General features: G+C 42.0%; 1 protein-coding gene across 18 annotated transcripts in view; it reads left to right on the top strand.

Annotated features, from left to right (window-relative positions):
* The window catches only part of LOC143815937 (protein 4.1-like), a 405,258-nt gene that overhangs the window by 294,986 nt on the left and 89,619 nt on the right, over positions 1 to 20,653 (top strand). For all 18 annotated transcript variants that reach the window (XM_077295758.1, XM_077295756.1, XM_077295754.1 and 15 more), the window contains 2 exons: positions 7,562 to 7,746; positions 7,948 to 8,007. In XM_077295758.1, the coding sequence (XP_077151873.1) occupies positions 7,562 to 7,746; positions 7,948 to 8,007 (245 nt within the window). The remainder of the gene's footprint in view (positions 1 to 7,561; positions 7,747 to 7,947; positions 8,008 to 20,653) is intronic.

The following is a 20,653-nucleotide window of genomic DNA, read 5'->3' as shown; positions in this document are numbered from 1 at the left end:
CCATACTGACCCCCCAAACTGACTTCAAATGTGAGGTGGTCCCTAAAAAAAAAATGGTTTTGTAAATTTTGTTGTAAAAATGAGAAATCGCTGGTCAAATTTTAACCCTTATAACTTCCTAGCAAAAAAAAAAATTTAGTTTCCAAAAATTGTACTGATGTATAGTAGACATGTGGGTAATGTTATTTCTTAATTATTTTGTGTCACGTAACTCTCTGGTTTAACAGAATAAAAATTCAAAATTTGAAAATTGCGACATTTTCAAAATTTTCACCAGATTTCCATTTTTTTCACAAATAAACGCAAAAATTATTGACCTAAATTTACCACTAACATGAAGACCAATATGTCACGAAAAAAACAATCTCAGAACCGCTAGGATCCGTTGAAGCTTTGCTGAGGTATTACTTCATAAAGGGACACTGGTCAGAATTGCAAAAAATGGCCAGGTTATTAAGGTAAAAATAGGCTGGGTCATGAAGGGGTTAAATGTTTTTCTGTATTTTCATGACTAAGAAAATTGTACGCTCACACTGAAGGCATCAAAACTATGAATTAACACATACTGTGTGAAACAACTGAAATTATGTCTTATATTCCAGGTTCTTCAAAGTAGCCACCTTTTGCTTTGATGACTGCTTTGCACACTCTTTGCATTCTCTTGATGAGCTTCAAAAGGTTGTCTCCGGGAATGGTTTTCACTTCACAGGTGTGCCCTGTCAGGTTTACTAAGTGGGATTTCTTGCCTTATATTTGGGGTTTGGGACCATCAGTTGTGTTGTGCAGAAGTCTGGTGTTAACACAGCTGATAGTCCTACTGAATAGACTATTAGAATTTGTATTATGGCAGGAAAAAAGCAGCTAAGTAAAGAAAATCAAGTGGTCATCATTACTTTAAGAAATGAAGGTCAGTCAGTCCGACAAATTGGGCAAACTTTGAAAGTGTCCCCAAGTGCAGTGGCAAAAACCATCAAGCGCTACAAAGAAACTGGCTCACATGAGGTCCGCCCCAGGAAAGGAAGACCAACAGTCACCTCTGCTTCTGAGGATAAGTTTATCCGAGTCACCAGCCTCAGAAATCGCAGGTTAACAGCAGCTCAGATTAGAGACCAGGTCAATGCCACACAGAGTTCTAGCAGCAGACATCTCTACAACAACTGTTAAGAGGAGACTTTGTGCAGCAGGCCTTCATGGTAAAATAGCTGCTAGGAAACCACTGCTAAGGACAGGCAACAAGCAGAAGAGACTTGTTTGGGCTAAAAAAAACAAGGAATGGACATTAGACCAGTGGAAATCTGGGCTTTGGTCTGATGAGTCCAAATTTGATATCTTTGGTTCCAACCACCGTGTTTTTGTGCGACGCAGAAAAGGTGAACGGATAGACTCTACATGCCTGGTTTCCCACCGTGAATCATGGAGTAGGAGGTGTGATGGTGTTGGGGTGCTTTGCTGGTGACATTGTTGGGGATTTATTCAAAATTGAAGGCATACTGAACCAGCATGGCTACCACAGCATCTTGCAGCAGCATGCTATTCCATCCGGTTTGCGTTTAGTTGGACCGTCATTTATTTTTCAATAGGACAATGACCCCAAACACCCCTCCAGGCTGTGTAAGGGCTATTTGACCAAAAAGGAGAGTGATGGGGTGCTATGCCAGATGACCTGGCCTCCAGTTACCAGACCTGAATCCAATCGAGATGGTTTGGGGTGAGCTGGAGCGCAGTGAAGGCAAAAGGGCCAACAAGTGCTAAGCATCTCTGGGAACTCCTTCAAGATTGTTGGAAGACCATTCCCTGTGACTACGTCTTGAAGCTCATCAAGAGAATGCCAAGAGTGTGCAAAGCAGTCATCAAAGCAAAATGTGGCTACTTTAAAGAACCTAGAATATAAGACATAATTTCAGTTGTTTCACACTTTTTTAAGTATATAATTCCACATGTTAATTCATAGTTTTGATGCCTTCAGTGTGAATGTACAATTTTCATAGTCATCAAAATAAAGAAAAATCTTTAAATGAGAAGGTGTGTCCGAACTTTTGGTCTGTACTGTATATCTATATATATATCTATATCGTTATTCCGATAATTAACCTAGCCTATTTAAATTGCCCTATGTTGGGAGAGTTTATTCTTGACATTTATGCAGTGCTCATGAATGTTCAGCTATAGGAGTTAGAGGAAACTCCTAGGTAAGTGTGAAAAAATTCCAGGAGTCAGATATCTCTTGCGTTTTGCTCCTTTGCTTTGTTTCTGCTTTCTTGAGTGATGCTTTGGATTTAAAGTCCTATGTCAAATGGTCTCCACTAGAAGTAATTTTATACCCTGCTTGTGCCAGAGTTATAAAAAGCATTAGTCTTGCTCTTATGGCAATGCCGCTCCTTTAATTTGCACAGCTAGTAGTGGAGACATAAAGAAACATTTATGCTGCTCTTGTGATCTCATTTAATTTGTTTCCAGAGCACATCGACTTGAACTTTGAAACAGCTGGTTTCAAGAAGCCTGTAGGCTATACAGTGGATATCGAAAGTCTACATGCCACATTTTTTGTCATAGAAAATATTCATTTCAGAACTTTTTTTCACCTTTTATTGACATCCATAATCTGTTTCTCAATGGCTCTGTGCAAAGAAATATTTTTTTGGGTGAAATAAAGCTAAAATAATTTGGTGACCACACTTTTAAGATTATGTGTTTCGGTTCAGAATTAGCCAATCACATTTAAACTCATGTTGAATACTAGTCAATACCCAGCTGCCATCATTTAAAGTGATTCTGATTAACACCATTTATATTTTAGTTCTAGTAGGATTTTCTAATTGGCATACTTCTGCATTAAAGGAGCTTAATGAAATTCTGGCAAGTATTGGTTGTGTATTGTGTGTGACAACAATCTCCCATATACTTATGTCTGGTTTTTGGGATAGGGTGGCAAAACAGAAGCCTTTTCTTACAAAGAAACAATCAAGCCCAGCTATGTTTAACCAAAACCTACAGTGTCTGCCAAAAGTATGTGGGAAAACGTGCTGTGGTCTGAGGAGACCAAGGTTGAATTTTTTTGGCCATAATTTTAAAAAGCATGTTTGGGGCAAAGCAAATACTGTGCATTACCAAAAGAACACCATACCCACAGTGAAGCATGTTAGAGGCGTATTATACTTTGGGGCTGTCTTTTGGCAGCTGGAACTGGAGCTTTAGTCAAGAAGGAGGGAATTTAAAAATGGTTCCAAATACTGTTCAATTTTGCATGAAAACTTTCAGACCTTTGCGAAGAAAGGACCTGAAAAGGAATTTCACGTTTCACCTTGACGACGATTCTAAGCATGTCTCCAAATTATAAAAAAAAATGAATGTCCTTGTTAGAACACAAATGTTTTGGAATTTCCCATACCTGAATCTAATTGCAAATCTGTGAGCTGAACTGAAGAGTGCAGTACACAGGTGGTGTCCTCACCACCTGACAGATTTGGAGGCTACTGCAAGGAAGAGTGGGCAAAGATTGCCAAAACTAGATGTGCCATGCCGATAGACTCCTACTCAAAAAGACTGTCATCATAAATGAAAGGGCATTTCAGCAAAGTATTAGTTTAAAGGTTTGCGTATTTATGCAACCACATTATTTTAGTTCTTTATTTTTATTTTTCTACCCGAAAATATTTATTTGTATTTCAATTGGATTGTGCAGATTATTGGTGACTTTAAAGATGGAAAAAAATTCTGAATGTTTCTTCTTGGTGTAATTTTTATTTACAGAAATCTGAATTTTAATAGGGGTGTGTTGAATTTTTATATCCACTCTAGACATGGATTTAAAAATACTGTATATGTAGAAAAAGAGCAGCAAGCTATCAGTGTGTGAAGACTGTCTAGTTACATTAATCAATGCTATGCTAGAAAGTAAAGTAGTGCAGACGTCTATGATAGACCGTGATTTTGCAAGTTTGGTCTTGAGTGTTTGAGAATTGTATTTGTTCTCTTGGCGCTCTTAGCTAGTCTGTTAGTATGAAGTTAATGCTGGAGAAACATGTCTTAAACCGGACAGCGGGGATCCAGGGTTAAAAGCCTTTAGCCATCTTGGCTGTAGAAGTCAGGGGAAGATCCAAGGCATTAGGCCTGGCTATAAGTCTTGAGATGAAGAGAAGGATGAACCTCCAGGCTCCAAGCCTGGAAGGGTCATGAGACCCCTCTCCTTAGGTCTGCTCTGGGTCACATCTTTCCAGAACTCTCTCTAGTCTCCCCAGAGACTGGAGGTAGCTCCTCCCATTGAACCATGGTGACAGGGTCACTGACCAATAGGATAACTCTCAATTCTTGTGTCAGACTTCACATTGTGAGATTAACCCCTTTCTGACATCAGACGTACTATCCCGTTGAGGTGACCTGGGCCCGTATGACCATCGATGGTATAGTACTTCATATGCGATCAGCCATGCTCACGGGGGGAACGCGACCGGGTGTCAGCTGATTATCACAGCTGACACCCGGCACTATGTGCCAGCAGCGGTCACGGATTGCTCCCGACAATTTAACCCCCGGAACACTGCGATCAAACAAGATTGCATCGTTCCAGTGGCATAGGGAAGCATCCCTGCGTGCTTCCCTGAGACCCTCAGAACAATGCGATGTGTTTGTTCCGAGGGTCTCCTCCTGTCTCCCCAGGATCCAAGATGGCCGTGTGGTCCTTCCGGGTCCTGCAGGGAGGTGGCTTGTCAGCGATCTGACACTATAAAGTGATGTCCCACCCTGGGACAATGTAAAAAAGTTAAAAAAAAAAAATATATATATATATATATATATATATATATATATATATATATATATATATATATATATATATATATATATATATATATATATATATATTACTGTGTAAAATTATTTTTCAAAACTAAATAAATTTTTCAATTCCTAAATAAAGAAAAAAAATATTATTCATTCCAATAAATAAATTTCTTTATGTAAATAAAAAAAAATAGAAGTACATCTATTTAGTATTGCCGCATCCTTAAGGACCCGACCTATAAAACTGACCCACTAGTTAACCCCTTCAGTGAGCACCGTGAAAAAAATGAGGCAAAAAACAACGCTTTATTATCATACCGCTGAACAAAAAGTGGAATAACATGCGATCAAAAAGACATATAAATAAACATCTGAAAACGTCATCTTGTCCCACAAAAAACGAGCTGGTTTTGGTTCATTCTGCCTAACAAAAATTGGAATAAAAAGCGATCAAAAATGTCATGTGCCTGAACATGGTACCAATAAAAATGGCATCTCGTCCCGCAAAAAACAAGACCTCACATGACTCTGTGGACCAAAATATAGAAATATTACAGCTCTCAAAATGTGGTGTCGCAAAAACTATTTCTTGCAATATATGGCGTCTTTTAGTGTGTGACAGCTGCCAAACATAAAAACCCGCTATAAATAGTAAATCAAACCCCCCCTTCATCACCCACTTAGTTAGGGGAAAATAATACAATTTAAAAAAGTATTTCCATTTTCCCGTTGGGGTTTGGGCTAAAGTTAGGGTTAGAGTTGGGGCTAAAATTAGAGTTGGGGTTAGGGCTTGGATTACGGTTGGGTTAGGGGTGTGTCAGGGTTAGGTGTGTGGTTAGGGTTATGGTTAGGGTTGGGATTAAGGTTAGGGGTTTGTTAGGGGTGTGGTTAGGGTTAGGGGTTTGTTAGGGTTAGGGGTGTGTTGGGGTTAGGGTTGTAGTTTGAATTGGGGGGGATTTCCACTGTTTAGGCACATCAGGGGCTCTGCAAACGCAACATGATGTCCGATCTCCATTCCATCCAATTCTGTTTGAAAAAGTAAAACGGTGCTCCTTCCCTTCTGAGCTCTGCCATGCGCCCAAACAGTGGTTTACCCCCATATGGGGTATCTGCATACTCAGGACAAATTAGACCACAACTTTTGTGGTCCAATTTCTCCTGTTACCCTTAGGAAAATAAAAACTTGGGGTCTAAAAAATCATTTTTGTGGGGTAAAAAAGATTTTTTTTTATTATTTTCACGGCTCTGCGTTATAAACTTTAGTGAAACAATTGAGGTTCAAAGTTCTCACAACACATTTAGAGAAGTTCCTTTGGGGGTCTAGTTTCCAATAAGGGGTCACTTGTGGGGGGTTTCTACGGGCTCTGCAAACACAACATGACAACCGCAGACCATTCCATCAAAGTCTGCATTCCAAAACGTCACTACTTCCCTTCCTATCTCTGCCATGTGCCCAAACATTGGTTTACCCCACATATGGGGTATCTGCATACTCAAGACAAATTGCACAAGTTTTGGGGTCCGATTTCTGTTACCCTTGGGAAAACAAAAAATTGGGGGCGAAAAGATCATTTTTGTGAAGAAAAATAAAAAGATTTTTTATTTCTGCGGCTCTACATTATAAACTTCTGTGAAGCACTTGGGGGTTCAAAGTGCTCACCACACACCTAGATAAGTTCCTTAGGGGGTCTACTTTCCAAAATAGTGTCACTTGTGGGGGGTTTCCACTGTTTAGGTACATTGGGGGCTCTCCAAATGCGACATGGCGTCCGATCTCAATTCCAGCCAATTTTGCATTGAAATGTCAAATGGCGCTCCTTCCCTTTTGAGCTCTGCCATGCGCCCAAACAGTGGTTTACCCCCACATATGGGGTATCTGCGTACTCAGGACAAATTGTACAACAATTTTTGGGGTCCAATTTCTCCTGTTACCCTTAGTAAAATAAAACAAATTGGAGCTGAAAAAAATTTTTTGTGAAAAGTTAAATGTTCATTTTTTTGTTCTCAAACATTCCAAAAATTCCTGTGAAGCACCTGAAGGGTTAATTCACTTTTAAAATGTGGTTTTGAGTACCTTGAGGGGTGCAGTTTTAAGAATGCTGTCATTTTGTATCATATAGACCCCTCAAAGTGACTTCAAATGTGATGTGGTCCCTAAAAAAAAAAAAAAATGGTGTTGTAAAACTGAGAAATCACTGGTCAACTTTTAACCCTTATAACTCCCTAACAAAAAAAAAAATTGGTTCCAAAATTGTGCTGATGTAAAGTAGACATGTGGAAAATGTTACTTATTAAGTATTGTGTGTGACATATCTCTGTGATTTAAGGGCATGAAAATTCAAAGTTGGAAAAATGCAAAATTTTCACAAAATTTTCCGTTTTTTTCACAAATAAACGCAAGTAATATCAAAGAAATTTTACCACTATCATGAAATACAATATGTCGCCAGAAAACTATGTCAGAATCACCAGGATCCGTTGAAGCGTTCCTGAGTTATAACCTCAAAAAGGGACAGTGGTCAGAATTGTAAAAATTGGCCTGGTCATTAACGTGCAAACCACCCTTTGGGGTAAAAGGGTTAATATATAAAGCAACACAACAAACGAAAAGTGCACTTACTAGAACACTGAAACACATATCTGAGGAATATATGAGATTTGTGAGTTTTTGATTCATTTAAACCATATAACAGCAAGAGGATAACTTAGGAGTGAGTTGCAGTGTACAGAAGCTACTAATATCGTTTATTACCACACTAATCATCTTTCCTTTATTTGATAGCTGCAGTGGCGACCCCTGAACGCAATACCCGTCCTGTCTCCGCTCCCGTCATTACTCACAGCCAATTTGTTGTACAGCCTACTCCATCCAGAGAGTCTGCAACACGCAGAGTGGAAGATTCCTCAACTAAGAAAGAAGAGAAGAAACCACAAGACCAAGTGAAAGAGCCCAAGAGTTCTCCTAAGGTGTCAGTCTATTCCTTGGCCTGTTCTCCCTCATTCAGATTTATTCTAGACCGTCGTGTGCCGTTTATCCTTTACTATAAGTCATGTGCCACTTTGTGCTAGTTAATTAGTTACACAAATTATTTATATTCTTACTTTTCAATGTGCGCTGCAATATTTGTCTTAACTTTATTTTTGTTATTTTTATTACCGGTAATTTAGGGGACAAAAACTCCGCCACCGAATAAAGCTTCTCCCACTGTCAATGGCAATCAAGTGGAGGTTAGTTTGACAGCATGCTAAATATAGAATGATACCCATATTTTATTAAAGGGAACCTGTCACACACACCCCCCCCCCGCCCCCCCAGGCGTTTTTGACTAAAAGAGCCACCTTGTGCAGCAGTAATGCTGCATTCTGACAAGGTGGCTCTTTTAGTTCTGTGTGCTGTAACTGCAGAAATAATCCGTTTTGTAATTTGTCCTAAATACCTTTCTTCAGTCCTGGATGCAGGCCTTTCCCCCCTGCTGCAGACGCCACACAGCCATCACTCAAGTCTTCTTGGCGCCGGGCGCCGCCTCCTCACCGCTGGTTTGAAATGATTCGGCGCCTGCGCTCTTTTCTCCTGCCTTGGGCAGGCGCAGTGAGCGCTGCCCATCTGTCCTCATATGCAGTCCAGCTGACTGCGCCTGTGCGGCCGCCCTGCCTGTGAATCCCAGCCCCGCAGTGAGAATAAATCAGAAGACACTGCGGGGCTGGGATTCACAGGCAGGGCGGCCGCACAGGCGCAGTCAGCTGGACTGCATATGAGGACAGACGGGCAGCGCTCACTGCGCCTGCCCAAGGCAGGAGAAAAGAGCGCAGGCGCCAGCTCATTTCAAACCAGCGGTGAGGAGAATCTCAAGAAGACTTGAGTGACGGCTGTGTGGCGTCTGCAGCAGGGGGGAAAGGCCTGCGTCCAGGACTGAAGAAAGGTATTTAGGACAAATTACAAAACTGATTATTTCGGCAGTTACAGCACCAATAACTAAAAGAGCCACCTTGTCAGAATGCAGCATTACTGCTGCACAAGGTGGCTCTTTTAGTCAAAAACGCCTGGGGGGGGGGGGGGGACAGGTTCCCTTTAAGAGGAATTGATAGGAATGTGTGCCCATATCAATGGTAGTATTTAGGGATGAGCTACCCTACCTGAACTTTATTCCAAAGTTCAGTTCTGATACCAGAACTTACTCGAACTTGAACCAGTGCCCGAACCCCATTGAAAACATTGAGGACCCAACATTGTGAGCCATAAAATAAATCTTTCTAACTATATCTTATATCTATCTATCCCATATCTATCTATCTATCTATCTATCTATCTATCTATCTATCTATCTATCTATCTATCTATCTATCTATCTGTCTATCCCATATCTATCTATCTATATCTTATATCTATCTATATCTATCCCATATCTATCTATCTATCTGTCTGTCTATCTACAATGTAAATCTCTTCACACCCCCACCCACCATCGGTGTTTAGCACCGAACAATAACGGTGCAGTACAAACCCCAAATTTTTAAGTTCCGATTTGCTCATCTCTAGTAGTAATTGACTTTTGCTAAGTAATGTTTGTATGGGTCCTTTTACTTGTCCCAGAGTGTTGCACAATGTTAAAAAAAAAAAGTATACTTTCCTTCTAGACTGTCATTTTTTTGTTTTTATTTACCCCAGCACTCTGTGGCTATTACTAAATGGTTGTGCAGTAGCAGACAGCTTCTGTAAGACACTATTTAAGAAAAGAGACCAGTTTTGTTTTGGTATTTTTTCCCCTGTCTACCTCCAGTCTCTTACATGAATTACATTTTAATGTGTTTCTAGATCAGCCATTTTCACTATTCAGTATTTGTAATTTGTAAGCTGAAATCAGTGACAATCCTTAGGAAAGCAGGGGGAGCAGGGAAGTGAAGGAGGACAACAGCCGTTTTGCGCCCACCTCTGCGGGTCCAAGCATGCATGTTGTCCTCCTTCACTACCCACTCCCCCTGCTTTCCTAAGGATTGTCCCGCCACATGGAATAAAGGACATTAACATTTTTAAGCAATGGTGAGTGATGTCTTTTCTGCATATTCCTATTATATTTAGATTTTCCTATTTTTCATGCACCATCATACTTGTTTAAGTTGTCTGAATCACTCCTTAACGTGAGGCATACAACTGTTACTTGGTTGGTGCGGTTTTCTTCTTGTATTTTTACTGATGTGTGTCCTCTCCCCTCTGTACCAGTCTGTCACTGTAAACCTGTTTACTGTAAATTATATCTATAACTCTGTATGTAACCCCTTTCCCATGTACAGCACCATGGAATTAATGGTGCTATATAAATAAATAATAATAATAATAAGACCTTACATTGTATTCGGGACTATAAGCTGCAAATCACAAAGTTAAGCATGCATCAAAAAGCAATGAGAAAAAGCTAATCCATGCTTCATTTTTTTCCATCCACTACTGTATTTGGTTGTAAGAACTTTTGAAGCATCTTTTTTTCTTTTTTCTTTTTTGTACATTATTTTAACCTCTTTCCAACTAGGTAAATTTAGATTTTTTTCACATTAGCGGTTTCCTCCTCTTCTAGGAGCCATAGCGAACCTACCGCAGGTGCAGCTGCATCAGGGCGTGTAGGTGGAGGGGCCCCTTGCAGGCAGGGGAGTACTGCCAGGGGCCCGGCTTTCTGCTGCTTCAGTAGACAGCTGCCAGCACTGTACTGTACTTTAGATGTGTACAAGTGCCGGCCATCCCAATATTGCAGACTGTGTGTGGGCATGTCTGCTCATCTTATGTCACCTGCGTGCCTGTTTCAACCTCCTGGAGAGGAGAGATGAGGTCAGCAGGGGGCCGGGCAGGAGGTATGTGACAAGGCTTCATCTGATCTCTGCGGAGGCGCTATCTGAGGCACTGTGAGATTTATTGCACCATCTGAAACTTACATAGAGATCAGGTCTCTTTGTCAGTGGGGTCATCAGCTCAAGCTGCAGCAATAACTCAGTGATCCTCAGATAGACTGCAGACACCAATATACAGTCACCCTGCAGTGTGTGATCCTGCGCCCAGCTCCAGGACGTCCTACATTATAATGTGTGAGGTCCTGCAGAGTGGTCCAGGAGTGCTCAGTCAGAGCTTATAACACTGTGTATATGTGCACATAGCATAGTACATAACACCCAGTACACAGATATGTCTCTTATGTAAGAGACCTGGGCAAAGTGCGGCACTCAGATCAAGAAAATGCTGTGCGGACTGAGTGCACACAGCAAAGACCACAGCAGAGCGCCAGGCGAATGGGAGCAAGGTCCGTATGTGTGTGTGTTTTTTGTTTTGTTTTTTGTCCTTTTTTTAATATGTATGTGGGATTTGTTCCTGTATATAGATGGCTATGTGATGGCTCATGCTGTATATATAGGGCTCTCTGTGAGAGAGGTGTATACATCTAACCAGAAAAAATGGAGTACAAATCCAAAATGCATAAGTATTTCATCAGCCTAAGTGTGAAGTCAATCATAAACGTCCCTTACCCATATTGCAGTGACAGGAGATCCACACAGTGCAGCCCCCAACGCGCATTTTGCGTCGGCTTCATCAGAGGGCGGTGCTGTGCTGATGAAATACTTATGTATGGGATCTGTTTCATGGATTTTTACGTGTGGTACACTAATTAAGAAGCCTCATGGTGTTCCCTTATCCTATTTACTTATATAGCACTTGGCACTTTACTTTATATATTTTGCAGTGTTTAGGCGGCCACTTGGTCTGTGTCCATCTTGCTTTTCCTCGCTGAGCATGACATGTGTCTTTCATGAATTTTTTATGTAACTTAATTGTCTGATTCATTTTTGTAATAAATTTATATTTATCTTTTCACCATTTTGGGTTTGTATTCCATTTTTTTCTGGTTAGACGTATTGCTATGTGGAGTGTCCTATTTTAGTGATGTGGTCTCTCTATCCTGGACTCTGACACTTCAGTTTGAGCATGATTAAGAGGGTTAATGTGTCCACAGTGGGATGTATTTATTACTCCCACGGTGTATAGCAGGATGTGTGGGCTCATAATGTATATAGGATGCTATGTACAGGCATATACAGGGTTAGGCTCTGCCGGTTCCAGCAGTAATCACGTAACCATACTTGAACCATATGTATATACATATTATATATACATAAAGACATATACACCGTGGGTACGGAAAGTATTCATAATAACCCTTTAAATTTTTCACTTTTTGTTTCATTGCAGCCATTTCGTACACTCAAAGTTCATTTTTTTCTCATTAATGTACACTCTGCACCCCATCTTGACTGAAAAAAACAAACAAAACAGAAATGTAGGAATTTTAGCAAATTTATTAAAATAGAAAAACTGAAATATTGAAATATCACATGGTCATAAGTATTCAGACCCTTTGCTGAGTATTGAGTAGCAGTACCTTTTTGAGCTAGTACAGCCATGAGTCTTCTTGGGAATGATGCAACAAGTTTTTCACACCTGGACTTTGGGATTCTCTGAAATTCTTCCTTGCAGACCCTCTCCAGTTCCATCAGGTTGAATGGTGAACGTTGGTGGACAGCCATTTTCATGTCTCTCCGGAGATGCTCAAGGTTTAGATCAGGGCTCTGGCTGGGTCAGTCAAGAATGGTCACAAAGGAGAGGCTTCAGAATAACTCTGTTATTTTAGCAGTGTGCTTAGGGTCATTGTCTTGTTGGAAGGTGAACCTTCGGCCAAGTCTGAGTTCTAGAGCACACTGGAAGAGATTTTCATCCAGGATATCTCTGTACTTGGCCGCTTTCATGTTTTCTTCAACAACAAACCAGTCCTGTCCCTGCAGGTGAATAACACCCCAATAGCATGATGCTGCCACCACCATGTTTCACTGTTGGGATTGTATTGGGCAGGTGATGAGCAGTGCCTGGTTTCCTCCACACATACCGCTTAGAATTATCACCAAAAAGGTCTATCTTCGTCTCATCAGACCAGAGAATCTTATTTCTCATTGTCTGGGAGTCCTTCATGTGTGTGGTTTTTTTTGTTTTTTTTAGCAAATTCTATGCAGGCTTTCATATGTCTTGCACTGAGGGGAGTGTATTCCGTCGGGACCAGTCTGCCATAAAGACCCAACTGGTTGAGAGCTGCTGTGATAGTTGACTGTGGAACTTTCTCCCATCTCCCTACTGAATCTCTGGAGCTCAGCCACAGTTCTTTTTGGGTTCTTCTTTACCTCTCTCACCAAGGCTCTTCTCCCACGATTGCTCAGTTTGGCTGGACGCCAGATCAAGGAAGACTTCAGGTGGTCCCAAACTTCTTCCATTTAAGAATTATAGAGGCCACTGTGCTCTTAGGAACCTTGAGCACTGCAGATATTCTGTTGTAACCTTGACCAGATCTGTGCCTTGCCAGAATTCTGTCTGAGTTCCTTGGCCAGTTCCTTTGACCTCATGATTCTCATTTGGCCTGACATGCACTATGAGCTGTGAGGTCTTTTATAGACAGGTGTGTGCCTTTCTAAATCAAGTCCTATCAGTTTAACTAAACACAGCTGGCCTCCAATGAAGGAGTACAACCATCTCATGAGTGATCACAAGGAAATGGACATTATGTGACTTAAATATGAGTGTCTGAGCAAAGTGTCTGAATACTTATGACCGTGATATTTCAGTTTTCCTTTTTTTTTTAGTAAATTTGCAAAAATTACTACATTTGTTTTTTTTCAGCCAAGATGGGGTGGCAGAGTGTACTTTAATGTGAAAAAAATGAAAATAACTTTTTTGAATTTACCAAATGGCTGCAATAAAACAGAGTGAAAAATTTAAGTGGTCTGAATACTTTCTGTACCATATTTATGTATATATGTGTGTGTCCAGACTTCTGCACAACACAACTGACGGTCGCAACCCCATTTATAAGGCAAGAAATCCCACTTCTTAAACCTGACAGGGCACACCTGTGAATTGAAAACCATTCCCGGTGACTACCTCTTGAAGCCCATCAAGATAATGCCAAGAGTATGCAAAGCAGTCATGAAAGCAAAAGGTGGCTACTTTGAAGAACCTAGAATATAAGACATAGTTTGTTGTTTCACACTTTTTTGTTAAAGGGCCACTGTCACCCCCTCCAGCCGTTATAAACTAAAAGAGCCACCTTGTGCAGCAGTAATGCTGCAGTCTAACAAGGTGGCTCTTTTAGTTTTTGATTCCGTTATTCCCTCAACAAAGCGTTTTAAAATTTGCCCTAACTACCTGTCTGTAGACCTGGAGGCGGTCCGAAGCCTCCTCTGTGAATCTCCCAACGGCCGTCACTCTTCTCTTCTGGGGATGTGGTCGCCGCCCCCTTCGCGCTGTTTCTTCTTAAATCCGGCGCCTGCGCTGTGCGTGCCTGCCTGGGACAGGCGCAGTCTTCATTGTCCGTCATAGGTCAGATGCAGGGTGCCTGACTGCACCTGTGCGGGCAGTGCGGCCACCCTGTTACTGAATCCCCGCCTCGCACTGTGTTATTCATTATGCACAGTGCGGGGCTGGGGTTCCTGGGCATGCGCACTGCGCTGTTCAGACGCTCCCCCAGCTCCCCCGCCTTCCAGCGTTATTTGCGGCTGCTTCATTCCAAACGCTGGCAAGGAAACCTGTATATTACGGCAACGCTGGAAGGCGGGGGACCGGGGGAGTGTCTGAACAGCGCAGTGCGCATGCCCAGGAACCCCAGCCCCTCACTGTGCATAATGAATAACACAGTGCGGGGCGGAGATTCAGTAACAGGGTGGCCGCACTGCCCACACAGGCGCAGTCAGGCACCCTGCATCTGACCTATGACGGACAATGAAGACTGCGCCTGTCCCAGGCACGCACAGCGCAGGCGCCGGATTTAAGAAGAAACAGCGCGAAGGGGGCGGCGACCACATCCCCAGAAGAGAAGAGTGACGGCCGTTGGGAGATTCACAGAGGAGGCTTCGGACCGCCTCCAGGTCTACAGACAGGTAGTTAGGGCAAATTTTAAAACGCTTTATTGAGGGAATAACGGAATCAAAAACTAAAAGAGCCACCTTGTTAGACTGCAGCATTACTGCTGCACAAGGTGGCTCTTTTAGTTTATAATGGCTGGAGGGGGTGACAGTGGCCCTTTAAGTATATAATTCCACATGTGTTAATTCATAGTTTAGATGCCTTCAGTGTGAATTTACAATTTTCATAGTCAGGAAAATACAGAAAAATCTTTAAATGAGAAGGTGTGTCCAAACTTTTAGTCTGTACTGTATTTGGCCAAGGCATTGTTCAGGAAAACCCGTTATGGGCTTTTATTTTTTTAAACTGACTGCAGGAAGGTAATGGGGCTGGTCCGTTTCCTCCAGGCCGGATCTTACAAGTGGCCCATGGCCACAGATTCCAGTTTAGAAGAACCCTGCAGGAAGGGTTTGGGTGTGTCAGTTTGGAGTTTGCAACTTGCGGAGAAGACAGCTCTGCAGGAGCTCAGTCTGTGCAAGTTACACAAAGCCCGCAGAGCGAACTCCAGGCACCCGGCAGCATGATATGGTGGTGCAGTCACCCTCCGCAACCGGACTCCCACGGACTGTTTGTTTCCTGGCTACGTTCTGAAGAAAACAGTGTGCTGTACACTGAGTGAGTGTGGACATTAAACACTAGTGATGAGCGAGTATACTCATTGCTCGGGTTTACCCGAGCATGCTCTGGTGTCCTCCAAGTATTTTGTCGTGCTCAGAGATTTAGTTTTTGTCGACGCAGCTGCATGATTTGCGGCTGCTAGACAGCCTGAATACATGTGAGAATTGCCTGTTTGTTAGGGAATCCCCACATGAATTCAGGCTGTCTAGCAGCCGCAAATAATGCCACTGCGTCGACAAAAACTATTAAACACGTTTGCTGTGAACTTTTTCTGTGGTCACTGTCTCACACTGAGCAAACCCCGGTGCACAGAGCAGTAATAATGAGGGCAATCTGGCTGGTTGGTCGGAAACCAAGGCATTAGGAATCTGCTGTCCAGATTGCCCTCATCATAAGCAGCGTGTTGAGCAGGGAGAGGCCACATTTCTTGCACAGGGGCCCAAAGCTGTCAGTGTCTGCTCCTGGCTATGAGTGCTTGTTTCTTATGAGCCAAGCTGTAGTTTAGAAAGGCACCATTCATTTTACCATACTATGTACTAAACAGTGGGATTAAAGTTTTCAACTTATGTGCAATATGGTTTTAAAAATGCAATTTTCCATAGTTTTGGTGGGATTTTATTTTTAGGGATTTTTACGCCTCTATGATCTGTGCAAATGCAGACAGCCTGATTCTTCACGTTAGTGAAATTATATAAAGAGTGTGATTTAAACAAAAAATAATTTATTTAATAAAAGCTTACCACTTCCCCTGAAAATATAGGAAACACTAAAATCCCACATACTAGATATCTCTGAATGAAATATTCCAGTTGCAAATCTAAATCTTAAATCACAATATCCCACTGATGTCTGGAGTTGGAATGCTGCTCAAAATCTATATGGAAAATTATGTTACAGGCTTATCCAACTTCAGTGGATATGGCTCAAGACAAGGAAATGATGCTTAGTAGTGTGTGTGGCCTCCACGGGCCTGTATGACCTCCCTACAATGCCTGGGCATGCTCCTGATGAGGCCACGGATGGTCTCCTGAGGGATCTCCTCCCAGACCTGGACTAAAGCATCCGCCAACTCCTGGACAGTCTGTGGTGCAACGTGACGTTGGTGGATGGTGTGAGACATGATGTCCCAGATGTGTTAAATCGGATTCAGGTCTTGGGAACAGGCGGGCGAGTCCATAGCTTCCATGCCTTCATCTTGCAAGAACTGCTAACATACTCCTGCCACATGAGGTCTGGCATTGTCCTGCATTAGGAGGAACCCAGGGCCAACCGCACCATCTGAGGATCTCATCTCGGTACCTAATGGTAGTCAAGCTACCTGTGGCGAGCACATGGAGGGCTGTGCAGCCCTTCAAAGAAATGCCACCCCACACCATTACTGACCTACTGCCAAACCGGTCATGCTGAAGGATGTTGCAGGCAGCAGATCGCTCTCCACAGCGTCTCCAGACTGTCACGACTGTCACATGTGCTCAGTGTGAACCTGCTTTCATCTATGAAGAGCACAGGGCGCCAGTGGCGAATTTGCCAATACTGGTGTTCTGTGGCAAATGCCAAGCATCCTGCTCGGTGTTGGGCTGTGAGCACAACCCCTATATGTGGACGTCGGGCACTGAAACCATCCTCATGAAGTTGGTTTCTGTTTGTGCAGACACATGCACATTTGAGGCCTGCTGGAGGTCATTTTGCAGGGCTCTGGCAGTGCTCCTCCTGTTCCTCCTTGCACAAAGGCTGAGGTAGCGGTCCTGATGCTGGTTTGTTGCCCTCCTGCGGCCCCCTCCATGTCTCCTGGTGTACTGGCCTGCCTCCTAGTAGCGCCTCCAGCCTCTGGACACTACGCTGACACACAGCAAACCTTCTTGCCACAGCTCACATTGATGTGCCATCCTGGATGAGCTGCACTACCTGAGCCACTTGTGTGGGTTGTAGAGTCCGTCTCCTGCTACCACTTGTGTGAAAGCACAACCAACATTCAAAAGTGACCAAAACATCGGACAGAAAGCATTGGTACATAGATGTGATCCGTGGTCCCCACCTGTAGAACCACTCCTTTGAGTGTGACTTGATATAATATATATGTGTGTGTGTGTGTGTGTATATATATATATATATATATATGTATGTATGTGTGTGTGTGTGTGTATATATATATATATATATATATATATATATATGTGTAATGTGTATGTATGTATACTGTATCTATGTATGTATATGTGTGTGTGTATATATATATATATATATATATATATATATATATATATATATATATATATATATATATATATATATATATATATATATATATATATATATATATATATATATATATATATATATTGATGCTGCGTGACCGCTACGTCATCACAGGTCATTGTCTCACAAGGCATTACTGGGAACGAGAGTATCGCGATCATTGGGAAGGTTGCGAGGGACGCCAGAAGGTGAGAATATCAAGATTTTTTTATTATTATTTTTAACATTATATCTTTTTACTATTAATGCTGCATAGGTAGCATCAATAGTAAAAAGAGAGAGAGTTTCCCTGACTGGAAATTCTTCCACGCATGCTCAGTTTCAAAAGACGGAACCTGTCGCTGGATTCCTGCTTTGTAACACAGCGTCAGACCCTGCGTCCATAGGCTTCCATTATAGCCAGTGACCGACGGTGCAGGATAAGTCGCTGCGCGATTTTCCGACATGAACAAAAAACATTTGTGTGTTGTCTCCGCCCGACGGACAGCAATTTTATGACAGATCCAGTGCACGACAGATGAAACGGAAGGCCATCCGTCACAATCTGTCGCTAATACAAATCTATGAGAATAAAAACAGATCCAGCAGAAACATTTGCTGGATCCGTTTTTTTTCACAAAACGACACATTGTGACGGAAAAAGAAAGACGGAAGTCTGAAAGAGGCCTTAGTGAGTTCAGATGTTACACTACAATGAGAAAAGTGTGCTCTTGTGAGATAAGCTCCCTAAGTAGCTTGTAGATACTGCTGTTAGAATACATTTGAAATTTATTTTCAAAGATATTCAGCAAGGAACTTAATGTAGATGGCCATATGAGAGGAAAATCCTGTATCTTGGAAGGTATAATTAGCAAAGATATCTACTATATAATTGTCTATGGGTCACTTCCGTCTGTCTGTCTGTCCTCCTGTCTGTCACGGATATTCATTGGTCGCGGCCTCTGTCTGTCATGGAATCCAAGTCGCTGATTGGTCGTGGCAAAACAGCCACGACCAATCAGCGACGGCCACAGTCCGGCGGAAAAATGGCCGCTCCTTCCTCCCCGCGGTCAGTGTCCGCTCCGTACTCCCCTCCAGTCTGCCCTCACGCAGGGTTAATGGCAGCAGTAACGGACCGCGTTATGCCGCGGTGTAATGCACTCCGTTACCGCTGCTATTAACCCTGTGTGACCAACCTTTTACTATTCATGCTGCCTATGCAGCATGAATAGTAAAACGATCTAATGTTAAAAATAATAATAATAAAACAAAAATCGTTATATACTCACCGTCCGTCGGCCCCCGGTTCGACAACAGGCCTTTCCCGCTCCTCGCGACGCTCCGGTAACCGTTCCATGCTGCGATCTCGCGAGATGATGACTTAGCGGTTTTATGTGTAATATAATCATTATAATTTGTTATAACTAACCACAGTTAGTTACTATGCCCGGGCAAACGCCAGGCTCTTCAGCTAGGTGGTAATAAAAATAAATTTTCAGATGATATCAATATTCAATAGACACCCCACTGGGCCATAACGCATATCAGACACAGGAGCAAGATATGAACAGCAGACTGAAAATAGATTCATAATGAAGATATCTATAATAGGGTTCATAAGTGAAATAAACCAATGAATTTTTGTTATCTTATGCAGATTACCCCATCCCGACATGTTTCTCCCCCATCTTTTTATCAGCCATCATCACAGACTTCGGAATTTTATGACCTTTTCCTGTCCAAATAAATTTTAAAATGCATGCTTGAAAAGCATGTAAATCTCTTTTGTTGAACCGATATGGGTAAAGACTCAAAAAGCTATAAACGTTTTGGGAGGATAGTCATGTTTATTGCTGAGATTCGTCCAAATAGTGAGAGATGGAGTGATTTCCATTCTGTCAATATTAATCGCATTTCTTGATATAGCGTAGGGAAATAGTGCTCTTATAGAGTGGGGTGGTACGAGGTTGTGAGATTGATTCCTAGGTATTTGAACAAGGCGGTACGCCAATGGTATTTAAAGTTACTTTGGAGATGATCTAGTTAGGAGTCATTCATGTAAATTGGGAAGGCTTCAGTTTTAGTTATATTTGATTTATACCCTGATAATTAGCCGAATTGTTAAAGCAGTGAATGGAGGATGGGGTGTGATGTATGCGGTTTCGTGAGTGTTAGGAGGATATCATCAGCAAAAAGGGATAATTTCAATTTTGTCTTTAACCTGAAGTCCATTAATGTCCAGTGATCCAAAGGCGCAATTCAAAGGACGAAAAATCTGGTGCTGTTTTATAATCTTAATTGGTTTAGAGGAGCTATGAGGAAGATGTATCATAGTTGAGGGACTTGAGTATAATCTCTCATCAGCTTTTTTTTTTTTTTTAAAAAAAGGGGCCATTTATGCTATATGTCTCAAGGGTTTTAGGCATAAAGGGCCAACTAAAGCAATCAAACTCCTTTTTGGCATCCAAATTCAGGAGGAGAGTAGATTCTCCTGATTTTTTTTGACCATTTCTATGAGCTCGACTGCCCTTCTGGTGTTGTCACCGCCTTGCCTAAAAGGGACAAATCCCACTTAGTCTTAGTGGATCGTACAAGATAACCATTGAATCAGTCGTATTGCTAACATTTTTGTGAATATCTTAACATCTGAATTGAGAAGGGCAATCGGTCTATAGTTTTTACAGTCTAGACTATCTTTGCCTGGTTTGGGAATCACTGTTATAAAGGATTGTAGTCAGGAATCGGGGGTTCACTTTAGAAAAGAATTGAAAAGGGGAGTTAATTAAGGGATAAGTTCATCTTGGAAGGTCTTATAAGTAGGACAGACCAGCAGGTCTCGGGGGTCTTCCCATTTGGAAGATTATGGACTACAGCCTTAATTTCCTCTTTTGGTAATTACCGTATAAACTTGAGTATAAGCCGACCCATGTATAAGCTGAGACCCCTAATTTTGCCACAAAGGTTGATTGCCCCATGAGATGCTCCTCAGCATATTCCCCATATGCTGCTGCAAGTTTATAAAAAAAAAAAAATGACATA

Source organism: Ranitomeya variabilis, chromosome 3, assembly GCF_051348905.1.
Source record: "Ranitomeya variabilis isolate aRanVar5 chromosome 3, aRanVar5.hap1, whole genome shotgun sequence".
NCBI lineage: Eukaryota > Metazoa > Chordata > Amphibia > Anura > Dendrobatidae > Ranitomeya > Ranitomeya variabilis.
Note: the sequence above shows the minus strand (reverse complement) of the source record. Positions and strands in the feature narration are given on the sequence as shown.